The sequence below is a fragment of the Seriola dumerili genome, unplaced genomic scaffold (assembly GCF_002260705.1).
Source record: "Seriola dumerili isolate Sdu_G_001 unplaced genomic scaffold, Sdu_1.0 BDQW01000264.1, whole genome shotgun sequence".
Classification (NCBI taxonomy): Eukaryota; Metazoa; Chordata; class Actinopteri; order Carangiformes; family Carangidae; genus Seriola; species Seriola dumerili.
This window is the reverse complement of record NW_019174519.1, coordinates 476,171-497,000: the sequence shown is the minus strand read 5'-3', so window position 1 is coordinate 497,000 and position 20,830 is coordinate 476,171. Positions and strand designations below refer to the sequence as shown.

Sequence of the window (20,830 nt, the reverse complement as noted above, 5' to 3'; positions counted from 1 at the left end):
TAGCAGCAAGTGATGGCTTCTGTCTCTCCCTCTCACTCCCCTGTTCTCCCTTGCTTGGTGTGCCTCGTGTTTATTTACTCCTCTGCCTCCTTTAGTATTAGTTTACTCCCTCTGTCGCTCCTCCTCTACCCTCAGCAGTTCCCAAACGGAAAGCTGGTTGCAGCAGGAAGAATATGCTAGTCTGAATAAATCAACACCTGCTACTTTTATCTGAGTTAGTTCTTAGTACAGATAAAGTCATTATAATGGATGATGTCAGCATACATATAGATGTTGACAGCCACAGCCTCAGCTCTGCATTTAATTCACTAGTAGACTAGTAGACAGGAATGCCAACACAGACCCCAACTGTATTGTGGATGGAACCACATGTGTGTCCACACAACCAGAGAAAAGTCTGCAGCTGCCTTTGGTACACTGTGTGTCCAAGGCTTTAGTTGTGTTGCAGGTTTAGTGTCTTTTCTTCCTGTCTCTATGCTCCCATCTGGTGGTCATTTAATGAAAATGCATAATTTGGAGTCCACAGTTTTTGATAAGTGAATAAACACCTTTTTTTTTCTTTACATACTTCCATATGTGTTATTTCATAGTTCAGATGTCTTCCGTATCAAAATGCAGAAAAACCTATGAATGGATAGGTGTGTCCAAACCTTTGAGTGGTACTGTATATGATGTGTGTTACTCCAATGAAGAGTTATGATGGGGTTTTTCACCTAGAATGCATGTGTTGGGGTTTCAACTCATGGCTGCTATTTGAGTCCCTGACTATAACTACCATGAGACAGCTGGCACCTGAATCTGGCTTTCACAGAGAAACATAGATTGCTCCGTGCAAAGGACTAAGACGCTGCTGGGACTTTACATACCAAGTTGTTACTGAAAAAATAACATTAATTATTGTAGAATTTGTATTAATCAAAAATGACAGAAATCCAGAGGGGTCCCAACAATTTAATAACAAATTTTCCATCCCCCTAGGGAATAAATAAAGTATCTATGTATCGATCTATGTATCTATCTATCTATCTATCTATCTATCTATCTATCTATCTATCTATCTATCTATCTATCTATCTATCTATCTATCTATCATTTTGGTTTATGGTTACTTTAAGGACAAATTGTCATGTTTGTCGTTTACATTCATTATGGTAATCTGAGGTGTTTTTTTACTTGTGAATAAACCATTCCGTATATGGATATCACAACGCCGGGCTGTGCTTCTCCCCTACACTCGCTTGCTCTTGGACTCCAGCAGTGCATGCTCACATGTTTTGAGGGAGTGGCTTTGGAGGGATTCCTGGAGGGAAGGGAAGGGTTTTTTTCAGGTTCTTTCAAATTGTAGCTAACATCTCCAGGATTACCTACTCCAGCTTTAAGTGTCATTTCTGTAATGTGATGCATTGAATTGCGTTGTGTCTGAAACAAAAACAGAAACACTTGTGAACTATTATAAGTGAAATAAAAAAAACTGGAGAACTCAATTTAAAGTACTTTATTGTGAAAGGGTGTCAATAATTTCATCTACAAATGTATGTGGATAAATTGAAATATTTGTGAGGTGAAAGGTTTTTTTGTGTAATTCATTCATGGTTACAACAAACATCAATTTTGACTATTGGAGAAAAAAAAATCTTGCAAATCAGTAATAATCATTGAAAGTCTCACTGGTGCCAGTAAGTTCTTTTAGTTTGTTATGGTTCCTCTTCATGTCCGTAATCATTCTCTTTATGCCTTGTGTGTGCAGCAGCTCATCTCCAGTGATCTGAGACAGTGCTGTTGTCATCTCCTCCATCACCTTAATCACAGGCGCCAGCAGGATCTGGTGTCGGGTCTGCAGCTCTGCCACACTCCCCACCCCACACAGCTTCCCCAGCTGATGGACAGCTCTTCTCATTTTATGCTGAACATCAGCAACAACCCGCCGCTGCACAGACATATCCAACAGTTTGGCATCCGTCTCATGAATCTTATTGTCAGCCTCTTGAATGTCACGCTTAGCTTGAGAGATCTCGGATTCATATTTAGACACTTTGTTAGAGTATGATTTGACCTGAGATTCACAGCTCTCTACCTCCCGCTTAGCTGTGCGGACAGCATTGGAGGCCTCGTTCATCTCTGTTTCCCCAATAATAGCCAAGGCTGCCCCTGAGATTAAAATAGATAAATAATGAAAAACATGTTGTTAGTGTGAACTGTCCAAAAAATCTTCATTTCTTCAGTGATCATCAGTCTCCTATTTATTTTAGTCAGCGATATAATCACTTTACTATATAACTATGTTTAAAATAACTTGTATGGTTATAACCTGATGTGATGACTTACCAGGAATCCATCCCACAAATGGTATAAACATCATACCAATCCCAACATTCCTCATTGTCTCCGCCTCGTCTCTCCTCCTCCTCATGCTGGAAAGGGTGTCTTCTGCTGACTCCAGGTTTCTCTTCTCTGTCTTCAGAGCTTCACGGTAACTCGCTAGAGAGGATCTGTCTGACTCCAGCTGTGTTTTCAAGTTCTTTAACTCACCCTCTTTCTTCTTTTTCTGCCTTGCTAAATCACTCTGCATTGCAGTGAGATGCTCAGTCTCCTCATCCAGGCGTTGAAGCTCTGTTTTGGCTACCTGCTCTGATGCTTCCAACTGCTGCTTCATGTTCTCAATCTGTCGTCTGATATCACGGAAGTTCTTGGATCCAGGAAGAACCATGTCTCCATTTATACTGAGGAGCATCTCTGAAACATTGTTGAAGGAATGGAGTCCTCTCTTCAGCGGCTCAAGCACAGCCTGGGCCAGTTCCCTCAACTCCCAGTGCTGCTGCCCTACAGATCTGTGAGTGCAGAGAGGAAAGGGTTAAAGCCTAGAAGCTGAACAGACAGACCCCAGATGATCTGAGAGGAGCCGGATCGGTGCCAAACATCACTTACACTCACAATTTCTATTCATTAGGCCTAAATCAATAGAAATGAGTACTGATAGTGTATAACTAGAGTTTGATAGTGTATAATCAAACTGTAACATATGTCAGCATGCCTCACACTGACGTACTGCAGAAGTGACCAGTAGGATAAGGCAGCATGCAGTTTCAATACAGTGAACTCCATTCTAATACATACCTACAAGACATGGTTCGATGCAAGCCGGATACTTGACCACTGCAAGATGAAAACAAAAACTTTAAAAATTACAAATTACTTTTTCCACCTTTTTACCCACAATGGTTTATTTGATCCTTATTTAGCTCTCCAGACAATTATAGAATAAAATATCATATGGAAATAGTGGTGTGCTAAGTTTGACTCTGGGTGGGGGCGTCACGTAGCGCATTGGGTTACGAGGCTACAGTCGTCGCTGCAGCTGGCCGCCGGTTCAACTCCCGCTTCAGACAGCCCTTTCCTGCGTGTCATTCCCCCTCTCTCTGCCTCCCCATTTCCTGTCTCTCTACTGTCCTGTCCATTAAAGGCACAAAAAGCCCAAAAAAATAACTAAAAAAAAAAAAAAATTATTTTTCCAATGTGCCCCAATAGCAATTGCCATGGAAGTTAAAGCTGTAAACAGAACTGATTAAGCCGTTGCTCTATCTGGCACATCAGTGGTGCTGGTGAGATGCTGGCGAGATGCTGGTGAGATGCTGGCGAGATGCTGGTTTACGCCGCTGTGCACTTTTGCAACCATTAGATGCAACGCAACGCAAACCAACACAACCGAGTAAAATGTTTCTGGCATGGGGTGTGTGGCAGTGGACATGATGTCATGCACATTTTGTATCACTTCCGGTGTCCACTAGGTGGCGCTAGAGAACATGCGCCAAACATGCCACTTACTGAATTGCTGTCCCCCAACAAAAAAATGTATTCAAACACATTTAAGTACAGGAATTTTAGATGTTTACTAAGATCTTCCTGTTATCTATTGGAACCCAAAAGAATATTTGAGACCTTTAAGTTTAACAGGCGGATCTACTGCAGAGAGGGGATCTTGAGGATAGAATCTTTAATCATGTGTAAACTCAAAGCAAATCATTGAACTACAAGTAAAATACAAGTAACTTACAAGTGCGTCCCAGCTGGGTTTATCACTTTTTGTGTCCGCTGGAAACGCTTCCTTGGTCGTCTGTGCTACGTGCTGCGCGTTGGTCTGTTTGCTTGTGTTGTGATTACTTGTCGCACCATTATCTCTTTGTGTCATGCTCAGTGGCGGATTTAGATATGGGCGACATGTGCAGCCATGGGTGGAACGGGCGCTCGCCAAAAAATAAAATAAAGGAACATTTGCGCGATCGTTTGCTATCGCTAATTTGCACATCACTTCAATGACACCATGTCACCGTGTGCAGTTGATGCAGGTTTCTGCTTGCTGCGAAGGGCTGAGGTGTAAAAGTCAAACTAATCTCCTCTCTAACGATTTCTCCTTGACCTTAATGGAAAGCGTCATGAGGTCAAGGAAAGATGTGAAGGAGGATTGATGAGGACTTGCAGACATTGACATTTATGTATAGACTGTAGTATTTAGTTATGATGGTACTGTTAACTAGAAATGTGCTCTTTGCCCTGTTGGCCCACGGGGCGCTTTAGAGCCTGCTGGCCACGTCCAAGCCCACTCACTACAGAACTTTGCAATTTTCAACTGTCCTAAGCGCCTCAATAATGCGTTTTTCCAGCAGAACAGTAATAATACATATAGAAATATGAGGAGGGTCTTCGCACCCATCGGCAATCGGCGATGTTAATGATTTTCTGACCAAGTTCCAGGTGGATCTGGTCGGCCTGCTAGGAGTACATCAAAGTCTAACTGCTGTGTTTACTAATTTTGTACATGTAGGTGAAATGTAACGCTGCCGCTAAAAGATTTGCAGACTTGCAATAAAAAAAAGATAATGCGCTAGATTAACAAACAGTACTTGCAATAGAGTCCTGGCACCACCCAGTGCTTGGGCCCTACTAAAAATATTAATGATCTCTCCAAAAACAATAGGTCCCAGCACCTTCAGTGTTGGGCCATAATTAAATGTACTATAAAAACAATGAATGAAAAGAGCTCACATGCATTATTCATGTTAGTATAGGCTATACTGATGTACTGGTCACATAGATCACAGATGTTGTAGATATGTCTGAAACCAACCTGCTGAAGAACGCTCCGTGCTGTCCTCTCTGTCGTTCAGTCACAGCTCTGCTATTTCAAGTTTACTCAGGGGAAGGGTGTGTCCAAGCAAGGAAATGTGCAGCCTAGTTAAAGTGTGTATATATGTGTGTGTGTATGATCATGTGATTTCAGAGAAACTATGTCGATTTCCAACCAGTGGTCGAGCAAAGTGAAAGTGAAAGAACAGGAGGGTGCTTATATATAACTGGGTCAGTCAGGTCGTCCTGTTGGAGCGGGATTGTGTGTGTGTGTGTGTGTGTGTGTGTGTGTGTGTGTGTGTGTGTGTTATACTGTACATGAAATATGTAACTATAATATAACATAACTGGTGGTTATATACATGAAACTATAGCAGGGCAAATTAAATCTAATATTAAATCAAACCCTAGAGTTTTGGACTCAAAAATGCCGCCTGTCCTACTCTTCCCACCATCACACCATCAAAGTGATAGGACACAAAGGATCCTTCTCTCACAAACAGACAAACAACCTTTTTCATGGCCCATTTGCAACTCTCAAAAATGTTGGTGGTCAATATCCGATGCCATAACAATATGGAGGTCAAAAAATGCTTTCTCAGAGCACTTTTTACATTTAATAATGTTTTTAAATTTATTTCAATGATGACGATGGAATATTCAGGACTGAACTGAAAACAGGGGAAGCTCAGAGGAGAGATCACTTGTCAATTCACCATGTGTGTCTGACTCTTTCCTTTAATTCTTCCTGTTGCTAACCAGCTAACCAGAGCAACAAGTGGTCTGGCCATCAACATACACATTCCTATCATTGCTTATCACCTGATACCTAATGAAAAAGGGGAGTTTGAATTTTCAATGTTTTGAAAGATAATTTCATTTTAAAACAGTATTTATACTTCTATCTTATTTTTTTTTATAATTACATATTTTCACCAAAATTTCTTGGTTCTGAAAATCATGTGTGTGTGGTCATGTGATTTCAGAGAAACTGATTTCCAACCAGGGGTGGAGCAAAGTGAAAGAACAGATGGGTGCTGTATCTATATATAGACTGGGTCAGTCAGGTTGTCCTATAATTATATATTAGCTAACTATAATTACATTATTTATTTATATATAATTACATTATATATATATATATATATATATATATATATATATGAATGAATTAAAAGAGCTCACCCAACATACATTATTCATTTTAGTATAGGCTATACTGTCTTACTGGTGACATGAATCACAGCTGATCATAGATGACTTCAACTGAAGAAAACATGCAAATAAACAAAGTGAAGATTCAGAAAACATGTTGATCAGTTTGACAACACAAAGACTCACAACAACCATCTACCTTCTCTATTATTCTCTCATTCATCCACTTTAATTAGTCGATCCAGCAGCTAGTACAGAGGTCAAAGGTCAGTTTTGCTGCAGCAGCAGCAGCAGTAACAACCCAAAGACAAGACTCAAGATTCAAGTTTTTTTTATTTGAAAGTCTTCACCATGAAGCAAACAGCAATAAGAAACACAGTAACATTAGTATTAAAAACCAACCCATGTAAAAACAAATCACAGCCCAATATCACTGAAGAAGTGCTCTTCAGTGTTTACAACTAATTCTTGTCCATATGAATAATTAAAAGGAAAATACCTTGGTTTGCCTATCTCCCTGGACTTCAGTCTGTTTCTATGTATCTTACAGTCAGGTAAGTTTGAACATCAGAACCTGGATGTCTGCTGCAGCAGGCCACAGATCAGATTAACATGCAGCTGGAAAAAGACTCCCTGAGCAGATTAATAATCTGGAAAAGGACCCAGCATGTGGGTCAAGAAGCACAAGGATGAAAGAAAACATAACATGTTACAGTGCTGAACTAACAACAACCAGCTCAGACACACGCACAGCACCGTGAGGTGTCGCCTTGAGAAGATCAAGTAGCTGGTGCCTGGAACAGAGGCATTCTGGGTAACATGATGGGCTGTGCAGGGAAACAGCTGAACCAGTTGAGATGTGTGTGAATGAGTGCGTTGGGTTTTTTTTTTTGGGAGGATGAGCTACGCCGACTCAGGATCTTCTGTCTTCTGTAGTTTAACTGGAGTTCCCAAACAGTCCTCACCCTGAGCAAGAGACACACGTTCAGGAAAGAGCCTCATCCCTACTGCAGCTAGTGCATCACACCACGTTATACTTATAAACAAACATATGAATTTGAACTGTGTATTTGCCTTCAGGCAATTGTGACTTTTTGCATGTTCAGATGACCTGCAGTGCTCTGACAGAAAGACTAGCGGTTGTCATGGTGATTCATTTGAACTGAACACTGGACCAAACAGCTTCAACTCTGACTCTTCAAATAAAGAGGAACTACAGTTTTCCTTCAACACTCAGTTGATGAAAATGTGTAAATGTAGATTTGTAAGTTTTCAACAGATTCAGATTTCAGGACCTTGTGAGGCAGCAGAATGACTCCATCTTTCCAGACTCTAAGATATTGGACTGAGGCTGAATCAATCAGCATCTTCTGAGGGAGAAGCTACTGGCTGCTACAGGTGTGATGACAGCAAGAAGTGACTGTTCACATACTGACAGCTTGCCAATTACTTGATCAAGATGGTTATTTATTAAATTCAAAATACCACTAAAACCAAAGGAGCATGCCATTGTTTTCGATGATACAGAAGGTTTCCTGTTACTGTCAGGAAACTCTGGGGCTGCAATAATTTTGAAGTTTGGGTGGGAAATATTTATATAGGTGAAACTAATATCCTGAAAGAGAAGCGCTCTCAGAAAAATATGAGGAATACTCTCAGTTATGTTACTGTCCCATCATCTCAATGTGTTTGGTCTAACCTATTTAGTGATATACAGTGTGTAAAAGCACGGAGAATCTCTTATAAATACTGTATCAATAACAATTGTTAGGTGTCTTCAAGATATGACAGAATTTCTCCAGTTAAACATGTTAGAAAAATTCAAACTGAATATTGATTACAAGTGTGATTTCTGTGGTGGAGAAAAAGAAAGAATTTCCCATCCACTCCCACTGTACGTTTACAAGAATGTTCTGGAGGGATGTGGACAGTTTTCTAAAGAAAAAACTAAAAGTGAATATTGAAATAGTTGTTTGATGTCAAGGTAAGATTAAAGCAACATGTTGTATCTAATACAACTTTTTATTATTTTTGGAAAATTCCATATTCAGAAGAAAGCGAGGTCAAGAACCAAGCCGACTTTCCACTTGTGTGTGTGTATGTTTTTTTGAGCTTTAGATGAGTGTTCACAACTCCATTGAACTGAGGGGACTTCAGTAAACTCACCTCCAGTGAAAGGCTGTGTGCGGTGACAGAGGCTGGGGCATCCTGTGAGTCTGAGAGGGTTGGGAAGTCGAGCTCAATGTCCATTACATCATCGAGCCCCAGCTCCTCACTGGAGGAACAGAGGACAAGCAACACATGAACATGATCAATTGACTGACACTGTACACAGTGTGACCTTTATCATTATGGGCCCACATATTTTCCTTTCAGATGAAACAATTAATCATTTAGTTGGTCCACAGAAAAATTATCTCAAAACTATTCTGATAATCAATGATTTCATTTTTCAAGCAAAACTACAGAATAAAAATCATTCTCATGTTCCAGCTTTTCAAAGACAGGATTGGCTTCTTCTCTCTGTCATATACACTGAATATCTGAGGTCTGAGATAATGAGAATAATTATTAGCTCCAGCTCTAATTCTCCTACATGTTATCAAGGACTTTGTCTTGGCTGTCCTCTGTTGGGGGGTCCCAGGCGTGCAGTTTGACCTTCCACAGTTTGATCTGCTGATCCCACGAGCGACGGCTGTACTTCCTGAACTTATTGGGAGTCTTTGGGTGAACACCAGGCTGACGCATGTGTCTGGAGACAAGAAGGGAGAAAAACAAGGAAACAGAGGGGTTAGAGTTTTATTTGTGTATTGAACACAACATGTGAATGGAAATCTGTGGCAGACCTTCATTCTGTTCTACAGTTGCCCTTCTCTGCACAACAGTTACTTTCTCCTAGGGGTCGGTGATAGGATCATCTCGATCCGATATTGTTATCGGTATCGGTACCGATATAAAAGAAAAATCTAGATCGGGTATCGGTGACAATGGACCCGATAATAGGGGGCGATCTATTCATTTTAGCTCTGTGTTATACGCTGTGAGTGCGTCATACGCAAACAAGACAATACGGCCATATTGTTCAGGATGGAGCAAGCGAAAGGATCGGAAATTTGGCGGTTTTTCATGCTATCTCAGCCTGCAAGTCCANGAATCACCAAAGCGAGTTTATCCATGTGTAGAAACAGTGACTTAAGATGGAGGCAGACAAATTGGTTCTGGTTTTACTGATACCAATGCCATTATTGATTCTGCTTATTGATCCGATTCTTTATTGTTTCACTTATCGACTCCTGTGGACATCACTAATACATCCCTTCACTGTTCTGCTGAGACTGGGAAGCACTCGTTGACCGGCCGCAGAGTGTCAAACACATGACACTCCTGATATTTCCTGCCGTGCTGCATCGACAAATGTTTCAGCATGTTGCTGGTGTTTCCACCCTTGTTTGAAATCTTAGTGCCACAGACACTGCACATCGTGCACACGCAACTAAGTGGAAGGGGTCGATAAGGGAATCGTTAAGCATAAAGGCAAATTATGTCAATGGATCAGTTCTCAACTGGAACCGGTTCTCACACACACACACACACACACACACACACACACACACACACACACACACACACACACACACACACGGTAAACCTACTTTGGGACCTCCTTGATGTATCGGTCGTAGGCCAGTGTGTTCTTGCCGTAGTTGATCTGTTTCTGTCGCCGTAGCAGCACAGCCTCATCGGTCTCCATGTTGTCTCCCTCTCTGGAGTCACAGCTGCAGCAGACAGTGATATTCAGCATCATTCACACACATTTGGACTCAAACAGTAAAGTGTCCACAGGCTGCTATTCATTATTGGTCGAACCACAAAACAGCAGATTCAAGACCTCCAGCTGAAACCGAACAGAACAGAGTTTTGTGAACCGTTCCACACAAAGTGGAAAAACAACGCTCAGGAAATAACCTACTTTGTTGCAGCGCTATAGAAGCCATGGGAGAAAACAACTGTTCAATCGCAGTGTGTACATTTTGTGTTCAGCTAAACTCCTAAAATAAGAAAATCCTGGGTTTACAGTGAGAGTAAATGACTGTCGGCCTGTGCTCATAAATCAGTCCCTGCAGAAAGTCAGGATGTCACAATCACAATTATTAATGCAAATTCAACCAATCCCTGTGAAATCTGTGCGACCTTGCTTTTTTGTATAATTTTCCGCTGATTTGTTCAAAAATCATCATTCACTGTTAAAGACTGTATGTGTGTGTATATTTTTTTTTTCTTTAATGTCTTTAAGATCCAATCATCACTAAAGCATGTAAGTTATCAAATCATAAATTCATGAGGTGATTCTAAAGATCAGCTCTACCTGTGATTAAGAATCACTTGTTCTTTTTCCCTATTAGATATGTGAAGATTGGGTCACCACCTGCACTGGATTTATTCTCACTGGTACCACTGGTTGCCTTCGATTTTTAATGAATTATCCAAAAAAGATAGTGACAAATTTTTATTTTCTCACTGTTTGATTGCAAAAAAAAAAAAAATCTAAAAACATTGCAACTTTTAAGAAAAGCTGCCGCAACAATCCCAAGAAATGCCTGTAAAGTCCTAGAGGGACTGATGCATACAAGTGTAATGGTCAGACAGAGACGATGAGAGGAGCAGACGTACCTCCCAGAGGAGCCAGAGGAGGTCTTTCGCTCTCTCTGGGTGACCTCTGCACCCAGTATCCTCCTCCTGTAACTGAACAGAATGCACACAGTCAGTGAAGCCTGAGGGTTGAGTTTTAAATCAGTCAGAGAGAGAACCAGTCAACAGAAGCAGGTTGGTTACCGCTGCATGTCTCTGTGAACGTCCCTCCTCATCTCATCGTCCTCCACCTGGCTGCCCCAGTCCGCCTGCCGACCGCAGCGAGACACTGGGCCTGCGCTCTCTGGAGTGGTGAAACTGTGGCAGAAACAAAAGGATGCACACCCACATAAATACACTGAGGGGGATAGCAGTATCTGTTGCTACAGTAATAGCAGGTGTCAACTGTGGTCACTATTTTGTTGACCTAGTTACCCACGATGTATGAGGACAATTATTTTTCAATCTATAAATATACTTGTAAAGACCTTTAACTGCCACATATATAAATGTAGGCCTGCTTCTGTTGTGGGTGTATAATCTTACCTGGCATGTCTGTTGTCAGCGTGTCTGTAGCTGCCATTCTCCCTGTCATCACCCTCTGCCTCTCTGTTGGCCCGCAGGCTGCCATCCACCCCCCTCTTCCTGCAGTGGGACCACCGAGACGGGCCAGAGCTCCTACAGGGAAGACACAGGAGAGACTGGGATTCAAACACATGTTCAGATACAGTTTAATAGCTCTTCATTACAAACACATCAATAAACCAACTGCTTACCTGGAGCACAAGAGTAACATCTAGCTCTGAAATGTAAATTACAACCAGCTACAGCTACTAATGCTAGTGTTTCTACAACAAAGACGGTCGCCCTCTGGCTGCCTGACAGAAAACAGAGCTGCAACTTGTGAGAGAGGTTAAAAATCTTTCTCATCGTGGAGCTGACAGGATGATTTTTCAGCAAGATGGTTAGAAGAGAGTTTGAGGACTCAGTGTGGATGAAGTTTCCCTAAACTCTTATTTAACAAAAGGCAAAATGAGTAGGTTAACCACCATGCACTGGGGCCAAAGAATCCTTGACATAAGTCTCAATTTATACGTGTTCCCGTGTTGTTAGAGGTGTCATCTGTTCTACAATGAGCTCCAGTGTTTCCACCCTTTGAACACTGTTATATATCAGATATGACCTGTGAAAGTGGTCTGACTACTAGGAGTATCACACAGCTCGAGCTGTGTCAGTACTGAAGAATCCAGGATGCAGAGATAGTGCTTCTGGAAAACAGTGTTGTAGGGGAACTTGCTTTGGTGGAACATTTGCGTGCAGGGAGGCAAGAGCTGTCATTAAAACAGCAAAGATGTATGTCGACGGTGTTACTGCACAACCCATATTTTCATACAAACCTACCATTCTCAGTGTGTAGCAGCTCAGAAGGGAAGAAGACAGGAAGGCGCGTCGCCTGGAATAGACACCCAATGGCAGGTTTAGACCCACAGCCTATATCCAGTGACTCAGACTAGACGAAGGTGCATGACTGATGGAGTCTCCAATGGACATGTTGGAGACTTTTCAATGATAATAAAACCTAACTCCCATTTTAACATCACATTAAACACCTCATGTTCAGGCTCAATTTGAATCCTTTAGTTGAGTTTGTGTCTTTTTGTTCACAGTATCTGAAAACTACACTTGGATTGTTTCTTATTTAGTATACAAACGTTTTTATATTTAAAAAACAGGAAACAGGTCATTCGTTAGTATGCTGTTGTTCTCATCTAAAATCATTACGGCGTAATATTCTGTGTGTGTGTGTGTGTCCTGATCCGCTAACTGTCAGTGAGATGCACGGTTTTACTGGTTTGGGCCTGAGGACTTGCACCGTCACAATAGCAGTTATTGATTTTAAATCGCCTAAATATTGTTTATACAAAACAGAGGCACAGACTGGGTCTAGCTGCAGCCATATTCAAATCAGCTGTCTGTTGTTTAACAGAGCAGATGTTTTCATCCTGAGAGATTCTCCCGCCATCTACGACCTACTTCCGATTGTTCCTACCGGCTGTATCCCTCCATTATCCACCTGTTAAGTACTTGTCTGTATCTACTGGGGCCTGAGCTCGCTCGTACAGGTTCAGTTAGCAAATTCACTGTGCCGGGTACTCCTTTAAACAAGCGCCCCGCTTTCTTCACACGTGATGACAAAGCAAAACGCAACGAACTAACAATACCTGCCGGTGAGCTGCCGCCGACAGCCCAGGAACCAGAGTCCTGCTGGGCTACATAGGAAGCTAAGAGCACAGGCTAACGCAGCACAGATATAAACTAGCTTTACAAACAGCCTCTCATACACTACCAGCTAACACATTATGTAGCAACTCATGTACGAGAAACTATTTGGAAACAAGACTTTGAGCATGGCGAACGAAGCCTCCGGTCCGTCGGACAAAGGCAGAGCAGCAGCTCGTAGAGACGCTGTTAGCAGCGGGTCAAACTATGTCCAGACATACCTGTCGTCGTATTGGCCGCTGGGAGCGTCGCGTCGTCTGCTTCTGGTCCACTCAGACATTTTCTGGATTATACTGAATATGTGGGACAGTGAAGTGTCTCTGGGGTCAGCTGAGGGGCTCTTCTGCTACTCACAAACACCCGCCAACACTGAAAGACGCGCGGCTCCGAACAATCCAGCAGGTCATGTGACCGGAAGGGGCGGATACACATGCAAATCAAACAGGCCCCTTGGAGGCGGGCGGTGAGGATGGTTCAGGACGGATACTCCACATCACCCATAATAACACCAGAAACAGTAGAGAAATCTATAGAATACAATAGAATCACTGTATAGAGGATCTTTGGCAACACCACACATACAGCAGTGACTACGGTGTCCTGCATTGGACAATGCCTATGCTTTTATTTTCTCTGTAACTCTGTATTGACTACTGGAGCGTTGTTAACAGTATTTACACACAACTCTTTTCATTCCAGGAACATAGATACATTAAATAAAATAAAACCAAAAATAAAGTAAAATCAAAGTATAATTTGTCCACGGCAAATTTATCAAAGACACGGTTAGTTCTCATTGCCTTCTTATTCTTGATGCCTTTTAAAGTGGTGCCATATTGTTGCATTTCCTGCTGAAAGTGACCAAAGTTCAGTGTTGTGCCAGTTCACACTTAAAAAGAACTAGTTCAAAGTTCAGTTCATATAGATGAAAATGAACTAGAGAACACATTCATTGTTCATTTTTTATAATTTTGTTATTTTATTTATTTTTATTTTCTTTGAGTGTAAGATTTGAAGTGGGCTATCTGTACATTGTGCTTGTGTATGGTGGAGAATATAGAGGACTGTTTCAGACAACAGCGTGGTAGGGGGGATCAGATCAAGTTTATTAGCAGGAACCTAAAGGGGGCATTGTAAACCTGAGATAACCTTTCTTCAGGAAACACTGGCTATAAAGTGTTTCTTTCTAAAAGATTTACAGCCACTGATATCATTTCTGGCTCTTATTTGCCCAAACAAAAGGGCTTTTCTTTTCTCATATGCTCATCACTCAGAATCTTCTCCCCACAGTTAAAAATGTAGACTATCTGAATATTGAATTTGATCATGCTTCCTGTAACAAGGCTTTTTTAAAACTATCAGACTGAAGCTCTGAAAGCTGTTATTGGAGGGGAAGTAATTTTATATTTAGAAAGGATGAAGAAGTTAAAGAAACAAAAGTTGGAGCAGTAGATAAATACTATTGACCAAAGTGATCATCTGAAATATATAAATAAACATTTGTGTGCATTTATTCTCTCTTTATATAAATAATTGAGGTGTTAATATAACTTATTGTTATGATTTGGTTTTTTGTGTTGAATGCAGACAAACCCAAGTTAATGTTTTCTAAAGCAGGAAAAACACCTCCATACAATTGATATTATTACAACTCAGAAGAAGATGGATGTTGTTACTTGTTATAGTTCTCTTGGTGTAAAGTATTGATGTTGTTTCTTATATTTATTATTCTTACATTTGATGTCTCTTTAAATGAGATATCACGTATAAAATATGGAAAATTTTGTGATATTAAAACATCTATATTAATATCTATGCACTTTAATACCTAACTGACCACTTTTGTTTGGTTTCCTTTGTTCCATTATTCTTATTTTTATTTTATATTTTTTCTTGTGTATTATTTAAGTATATTATTTTCTTTAGTTTCTTATTTATTTATTTTTTCTTCAGACCTATAATGTTGTTTTTATTGCTGCTTGCCCAGTTTCTATTTTGATCTTCAATTATCTTGAATGTGACTTGTGTCTTTTTATATTATAAAGATTCAGAGTCACTGAATACTACTATAATAATAATAATGATAATAATAATAATAATAATAATAATAATAATAATAATAATAATAATAATAATAATAATAATAATAATAATAATAATAATAATAATAATAATAATAATAATAATAATAACTGTCCTGGTGTTTGGCCTGATGAACGTTTTTTTCTTGAACATGATGAAAACCTTGTGTATTGAAGAAGAAATGTCATCTGCTCCTGAGTGATCCTGCTGAGAACTGTTGTACGTAATATGTCATGGTAACGGATCTGGCGCCATTTCTCACATAAGACTCCGCCTCCTCCTCAGTAACAACCGGGGACGCTGTCCCCTGATTGGCTGAGCTACATCTTGTGTTTTCCGGTCTTGCTAGCAGAGATGCTATTTTAAACCCCACTTCCTCGGTGAACAGTGGATTAACACATCCGTCTTGGGAAATACCTAAGTCAATAATACGATTCTCTTTGATGGACATGAGCAGCTCTGTGGGACTGTACACACCGACACTGACCGGCTTCATTCAACACACACAGGTCGGGGTCTGAACAGGTCTGCCCCGGTCAGGGTCCGGACAGGTCTTTCAGGAGGCACCGGGGATGGACGACTGGACGACACTTGTGATTCTGAGTAAGAATAACGTGATGGTGAAAACTCGATCTCAGCTCAGCTCCTACATAGACTATATGAAAAGACTGCAGCAATGTAAAACTAACGCTAACTAACTAACTAACTAACTAACTAACTAACTAACTAACGCTTTAACACTATGCCATTCATTACTGAAACAGACACACTGTATACTCCTTCCAGCACAGAGATAGATGTCTGCTGTGAGTGTTTGTACATATACAACAACAACATGTGTTAACAATGCTTCATAATTTATAAGTTCATTATATTTTCAATATGAAGTCCGAGTTTGTAAAGTAAGAGATAAATGTAGTGAAGTCAAAAGGAAAGTGTCATGAAATATGAGGAAACAGAAATATAAACCTGAGCTCTGACACTGTCCATGCTCAATGTTCACAGCTTAGCTGCTTCCTCTGGGATGGATCAAAACAACCCAGAGACCCTGAAAGATCCTGGTGGAGAGCCTGGTCTGACAGCAGGTGATACATACATACATACACACACACACACACACACACACACACACACACACACACACACAGTATTTCATAGTTTCATCCAGCAGTATGTGTATCTGAGCTGAGGTGTTTACATGTGAAAACTTCAGAGAACATTTTATTGTGTATATGTGTGTGCATGCATTTATACTTGGGTTTATATGCATATGAATTAAGACGATGCAGGTATATATTAACCTGTACTTATGTTGCAAGCTAAGTTATCTATGCTTGTATATTATTTTCACTCGTAGTATTGTAGTTTATAATATAGATAGGTACAATATACCATGAATGAATTCTGTGTTTTATTATCTCAGAAGTATATATGTATATATGTATATGCACACTTTTTTATTTTTTTTCTGATGTTGTTCATTTGTCAACATAACTTAATTAAAAATTGTTAACAAAAAAAACATTTCACACAGTCTTTAAGGTCACTTTCTGCTTCCTGTTGTGCTGTGTAGCCTGTTAACAAGCTCCACACAGTGACTTTCAGATGTGACTGTGAAGTGGAGGTGAGTCAGTCAGAGAAGCCTGTTGGCTGTGATGTGGCTTTGGCTCATTAACTGGATTACTGAGATCACCATGGTGACAGGTGACTGTGTGTGTAGTGTTGTTTTCTTTGTGTTGACTGATGACTGTGGGTTTTCTCTGTGTCTCTCTTTCAGACTGGAACAACTCTGAGTCTGTCTGTCCAGAAAAGGAGCAGGTCAGTTGTTTAATTTGTCCAGAACTCAAAGTACAAATTTATTTTTTTAATCTTTATAACCTGAACCTCACATTTGGTTTCCATGTTTGTCTGATATTAATGATTATTTAAATAGTTTAAAGTTCCATCCATCCATCCATCCATTATCTATACCGCATATCCGTATAGGGTCACGGGGGTGCTGGAGCCAATCCCAGCTGACATTGGGTGAGGGGGATACACTCTGGACAGGACACCAGTCCATCACAGGGCTGACGTATAGAGACAAACAACCAGTCACACTCACATTCACACCTATGGGCGCTTTAGAGTCACCAATTAACCTAATGTGCACGTCTTTAGACTGTGGGAGGAAGCCATGAGGCAACAGTGCTAACCACTGCTCCGTCGTGCCGCCCATTAGTTTAAAGTTCCACTGGTCATTTTTTTAACATTAGGAATATGTGTAATATGAAAAGCGATGCTTGTATTGGGGAACCCAGAGAGAATCCTGACTCAATCTGCAGCTCTGCTCAGCTTTTTATCATCCTCTGTCTAACTCACAGATTTGGTTGCATGGTTGTACATATGACTGGTGTCCAGCAGCAAGCAGGTGGTGTCAGTAAAAACCTCTGATAAACCCAGTGAACACAGTTAGAGATGAGCTGGTATGAAGAATCAATCACTTCATTATCCACAGACCACAGATTTGGCTCAGTTAAGCACCGGACAGACAGCTGCTTTATTTCTCTGAATTTTATTATGTGCTCCCCTTGCAACACAGTACAACATGCTGAAGCTACCCACGTATTTCACATAGGAACCTTCAGCATGTGGTTCTGTGTTGCAAGGGGAGCACATGATAAAAGTCAGAGAACGCAGCTACCTGTTAGCCTCCAGATGTGTTTACAGTGTCCATATAGACAACAGAACACCTTCTCCATCTCTGGCAAACTGACTGGTTGATGGAAAACACATCATTGTTTTATGTAATTCCTCTCACTGCCAGAGGGGGGAGACAAATGTTCCACACTGCAGGTTTGTTCATAAACTCTCTGATCAGGCCCATGAGTTCAGTGTTGGTCTCTACAGCACTCTGCAGTGTGTCATATCTCCAGGCTGCTGTTACACACACACACACCCACACAAACACACACACACACGGTCCCACACTAACACACATGTGGCTTGAACATGACCTGTGGCCTGTACTACAAAGCAAGTTCAACATACCCTGGATAACTGGGTTAACTGAACCTAACATTGACCATCCTGATAACCTGTACTACGAAGCTGGTTATCACCTGGCTCAGTTAACTCTGAGTTCACCTGTCCAGGTACCTGGTTCATGTGGAAGAGGCAGAGTTGTTAATTATTAACATCATCCATCGTCCACCTTGAATGAAGTACTACCTGTAATTTTGTGTTATAGCAACGTCCAAAAGTGATGTTCAACAAGGTGGAATGTAAACATGATTGACTGGAATAAAAAAAATATTATTTCCATGTCTAAATATAATTTCTATTAAAGTCAGACTAAAGATATCTTGTAAATAAGAACATGAATTATCATTGCGTGTGAGTTTTTCCCTCTTTTGTCTGATGATGAACAAACTGTTATGAACATGTGAAGCAGATCAAACAGTTAAAGTTCATGTCAGACTGTTTCTGCTGCAGAGGGGAGAGAAAGAAAAGAGTCAGTCCGACTGAAATGTTCATTTATAACCATGGAAACAGTGAACAGTGTGTGGATCATTGTTGGTTTGGTTTTGATTTCTCCTCATGTTGTTCTGAGCTGCAGTGATGAAGAAGAGAGTAAAAGCTTCATCACTATATGTGGCCAAGCCCACGCTTTAGGCCACTGAGGTGCTCCACCACGGATTAGTTAATTGACGCACATTTTCACCTTCCGATTAAATGAAATATTGTCCATTCAGTACTTGCCGGTTGTAAATTGTCCATTTATTCCATGTAGTATTTCTTTTCCATTCAAGCATTAATAGTCCAACAACAGCTCACTAATTCACAACTCAACTGCAGCTCCTCTGCCTTGAGTTTCATGTCACCAGGTGAATACAGAGTAGGTTCGGTGAGTGTGTGTGTGTGTGAGTGCGGGTGTGGTCAAAAATCTGTTTCCCTTTCCGGGTGGCACCTGAACCTACACAGGTTAGTTCCTACTTATAGTAGATGTCTTAATTGGCTCCTACACACCGGCCCCTAATTGTAAGTGGTAGACAAACATTACAATTCAACACAATAATACAGGAGCCAAATGTGAAAATCTCAAATATGTACATGAGTATGCAAATAACATCATTCAATTTACCCCTCTTGTATTAAGCAAAGCTTAGTTACAGGTCTCTCAATAATGTTGCTTTTAGTCTGTAGCTTGACAGAACGCACTAGGCCCCTTTTATCAGGAAAAACCTCCAACACCTTTCCAAGAGGCCAAGAACCACGTGGAGCTGATGAATCCATGATGACTACTACATCACCAGGAACTAAACTCCTTTTCCTCTGGTTCCACTTCTGTCTCTCTTGCAGCAATGGCAGATATTCCCGGACCCAGCGCTTCCAGAACAGATTAGATATGTATTGAACTTGCTTCCATCTGCGTTTCACATACATATCAGATGGATCAAAAAGTCCAGGCGGCAAAGCTGGTTTTCCTTTCAGAAGCAGGAGATGATTTGGTGTGAGAGGCTCCAAGTCATTTGGATCGTCAGACAACTTGGTGATAGGACGATCATTAAGAATTGCTTCTACTTCACACATGACAGTGTGGAGTCCATCATCATCCAACATCTGCTGGTGCAAGACTGACTTGAGTACACGTCTTACTATGCGTATCATGCGCTCCCAAACGCCACCATGAAAAACTCACACGCAAATGATAATTCATGTTCTTATTTACAAGAATATCTTTAGTCTGACTTTAAATAAGAAATTTATATTTTAGACATGGAAATAATATTTTTTTTTATTCCAGTCAATCATGTTTACATTCCACTTGAATGAAGTAACTACTCTGCTATTTTGTGTTTATAGCAACGTCCAAAAGTGATGTTCAACAAGGTGGAATGTAAACATGATTGACTGGAATAAAAAAATATTATTTCCATGTCTAAATATAATTTCTATAAAGTCAGACTAAAGATATCTTTGTAAATAAGAACATGAATTATCATTGCGGTGTGAGTTTTTCCTCTTTTGTCTGATGATGAACAAACTGTTATGAACATGTGAAGCAGATCAAACAGTTAAAGTTCATGTCAGACTGTGTTTCTGCTGCAGAGAGGAGAGAAAGAAAAGAGTCAGTCCGACTGAAATGTTCATTTATAACCATGGAAACAGTGAACAGTGTGTGGATCCATTGTTGGTTTGGGTTTGATTTCTCCTCATGTTGTTCTGAGCTGCAGTGATGAAGAAGAGAGTAAAAGCTTCATCACTGTCGGATCCTGTCCATTACAGAGTATGTGTTCAGGTCAAATGAAGCTACAATAGTTATTATGTAGTTATTTAGGTGATAAACTCTCCTCTGTTTGTTAGAGCTCTGTTTTAAAACCAGAGTGACACATGGAAAGAACTCACACAGGCAACCACATCCATGATCTATACAAATTATGTTACTGATCTTATTACTGATCACTTTATTGTAAACTCTTTTGTCCCTGTCAGGATCCTGTAGGAATGATGAACTCAGTTTTTCCCAGTGAGTTGATTGGTCGATAGTCTGGCTGTTGACAGGTTTGATCTGATCCTCTGA

The 20,830-nt window shown here is 40.5% G+C and overlaps 2 protein-coding genes across 3 annotated transcripts; both read right to left on the bottom strand.

Annotated features, from left to right (window-relative positions):
• Positions 1 to 1,480: 1,480 nt before the first annotated feature.
• LOC111230401 lies at positions 1,481 to 5,234 on the bottom strand. The gene is made up of 4 exons (XM_022757127.1): positions 5,123 to 5,234; positions 3,115 to 3,153; positions 2,326 to 2,828; positions 1,481 to 2,148 (listed from the first exon to the last, which is right to left on the bottom strand). The coding sequence occupies exons 2-4, from the start codon at positions 3,123 to 3,125 to the stop codon at positions 1,643 to 1,645; spliced, it is 1,020 nt and encodes a 339-aa protein (XP_022612848.1). The 5' UTR covers positions 3,126 to 3,153; positions 5,123 to 5,234; the 3' UTR covers positions 1,481 to 1,642.
• A 1,356-nt stretch (positions 5,235 to 6,590) lies between these two features.
• slbp (stem-loop binding protein) lies at positions 6,591 to 13,574 on the bottom strand. 2 transcript variants are annotated; one of them, XM_022757089.1, is made up of 8 exons: positions 13,407 to 13,574; positions 11,452 to 11,583; positions 11,110 to 11,223; positions 10,948 to 11,019; positions 9,930 to 10,052; positions 8,873 to 9,028; positions 8,443 to 8,551; positions 6,591 to 7,242 (listed from the first exon to the last, which is right to left on the bottom strand). In XM_022757089.1, exons 1-8 carry the CDS (start codon positions 13,463 to 13,465, stop codon positions 7,180 to 7,182), a joined length of 828 nt encoding a protein of 275 aa, XP_022612810.1. In that variant the 5' UTR covers positions 13,466 to 13,574; the 3' UTR covers positions 6,591 to 7,179. The 2 variants fall into 2 exon arrangements, with proteins under 2 accessions (XP_022612810.1, XP_022612811.1); XM_022757090.1 differs by having other exon boundaries at positions 10,948 to 11,013.
• Positions 13,575 to 20,830: the final 7,256 nt, after the last annotated feature.

Coding starts and splice junctions, on each gene's coding strand:
- slbp (XM_022757089.1), bottom strand. CDS start 13,465: ATGTCTGAGTGGACCAGAAGCAGACGACGCGACGCTCCCAGCGGCCAA. Junction 11,584..13,406: donor AGCGGCCAATACGACGACAG/GTATGTCTGGAC, acceptor TCTTCCCTGTAG/GAGCTCTGGCCCGTCTCGGT. Junction 11,020..11,109: donor GTTCACAGAGACATGCAGCG/GTAACCAACCTG, acceptor CATTCTGTTCAG/TTACAGGAGGAGGATACTGG.
- LOC111230401 (XM_022757127.1), bottom strand. Junction 2,149..2,325: donor ATTTGTGGGATGGATTCCTG/GTAAGTCATCAC, acceptor TTTTAATCTCAG/GGGCAGCCTTGGCTATTATT.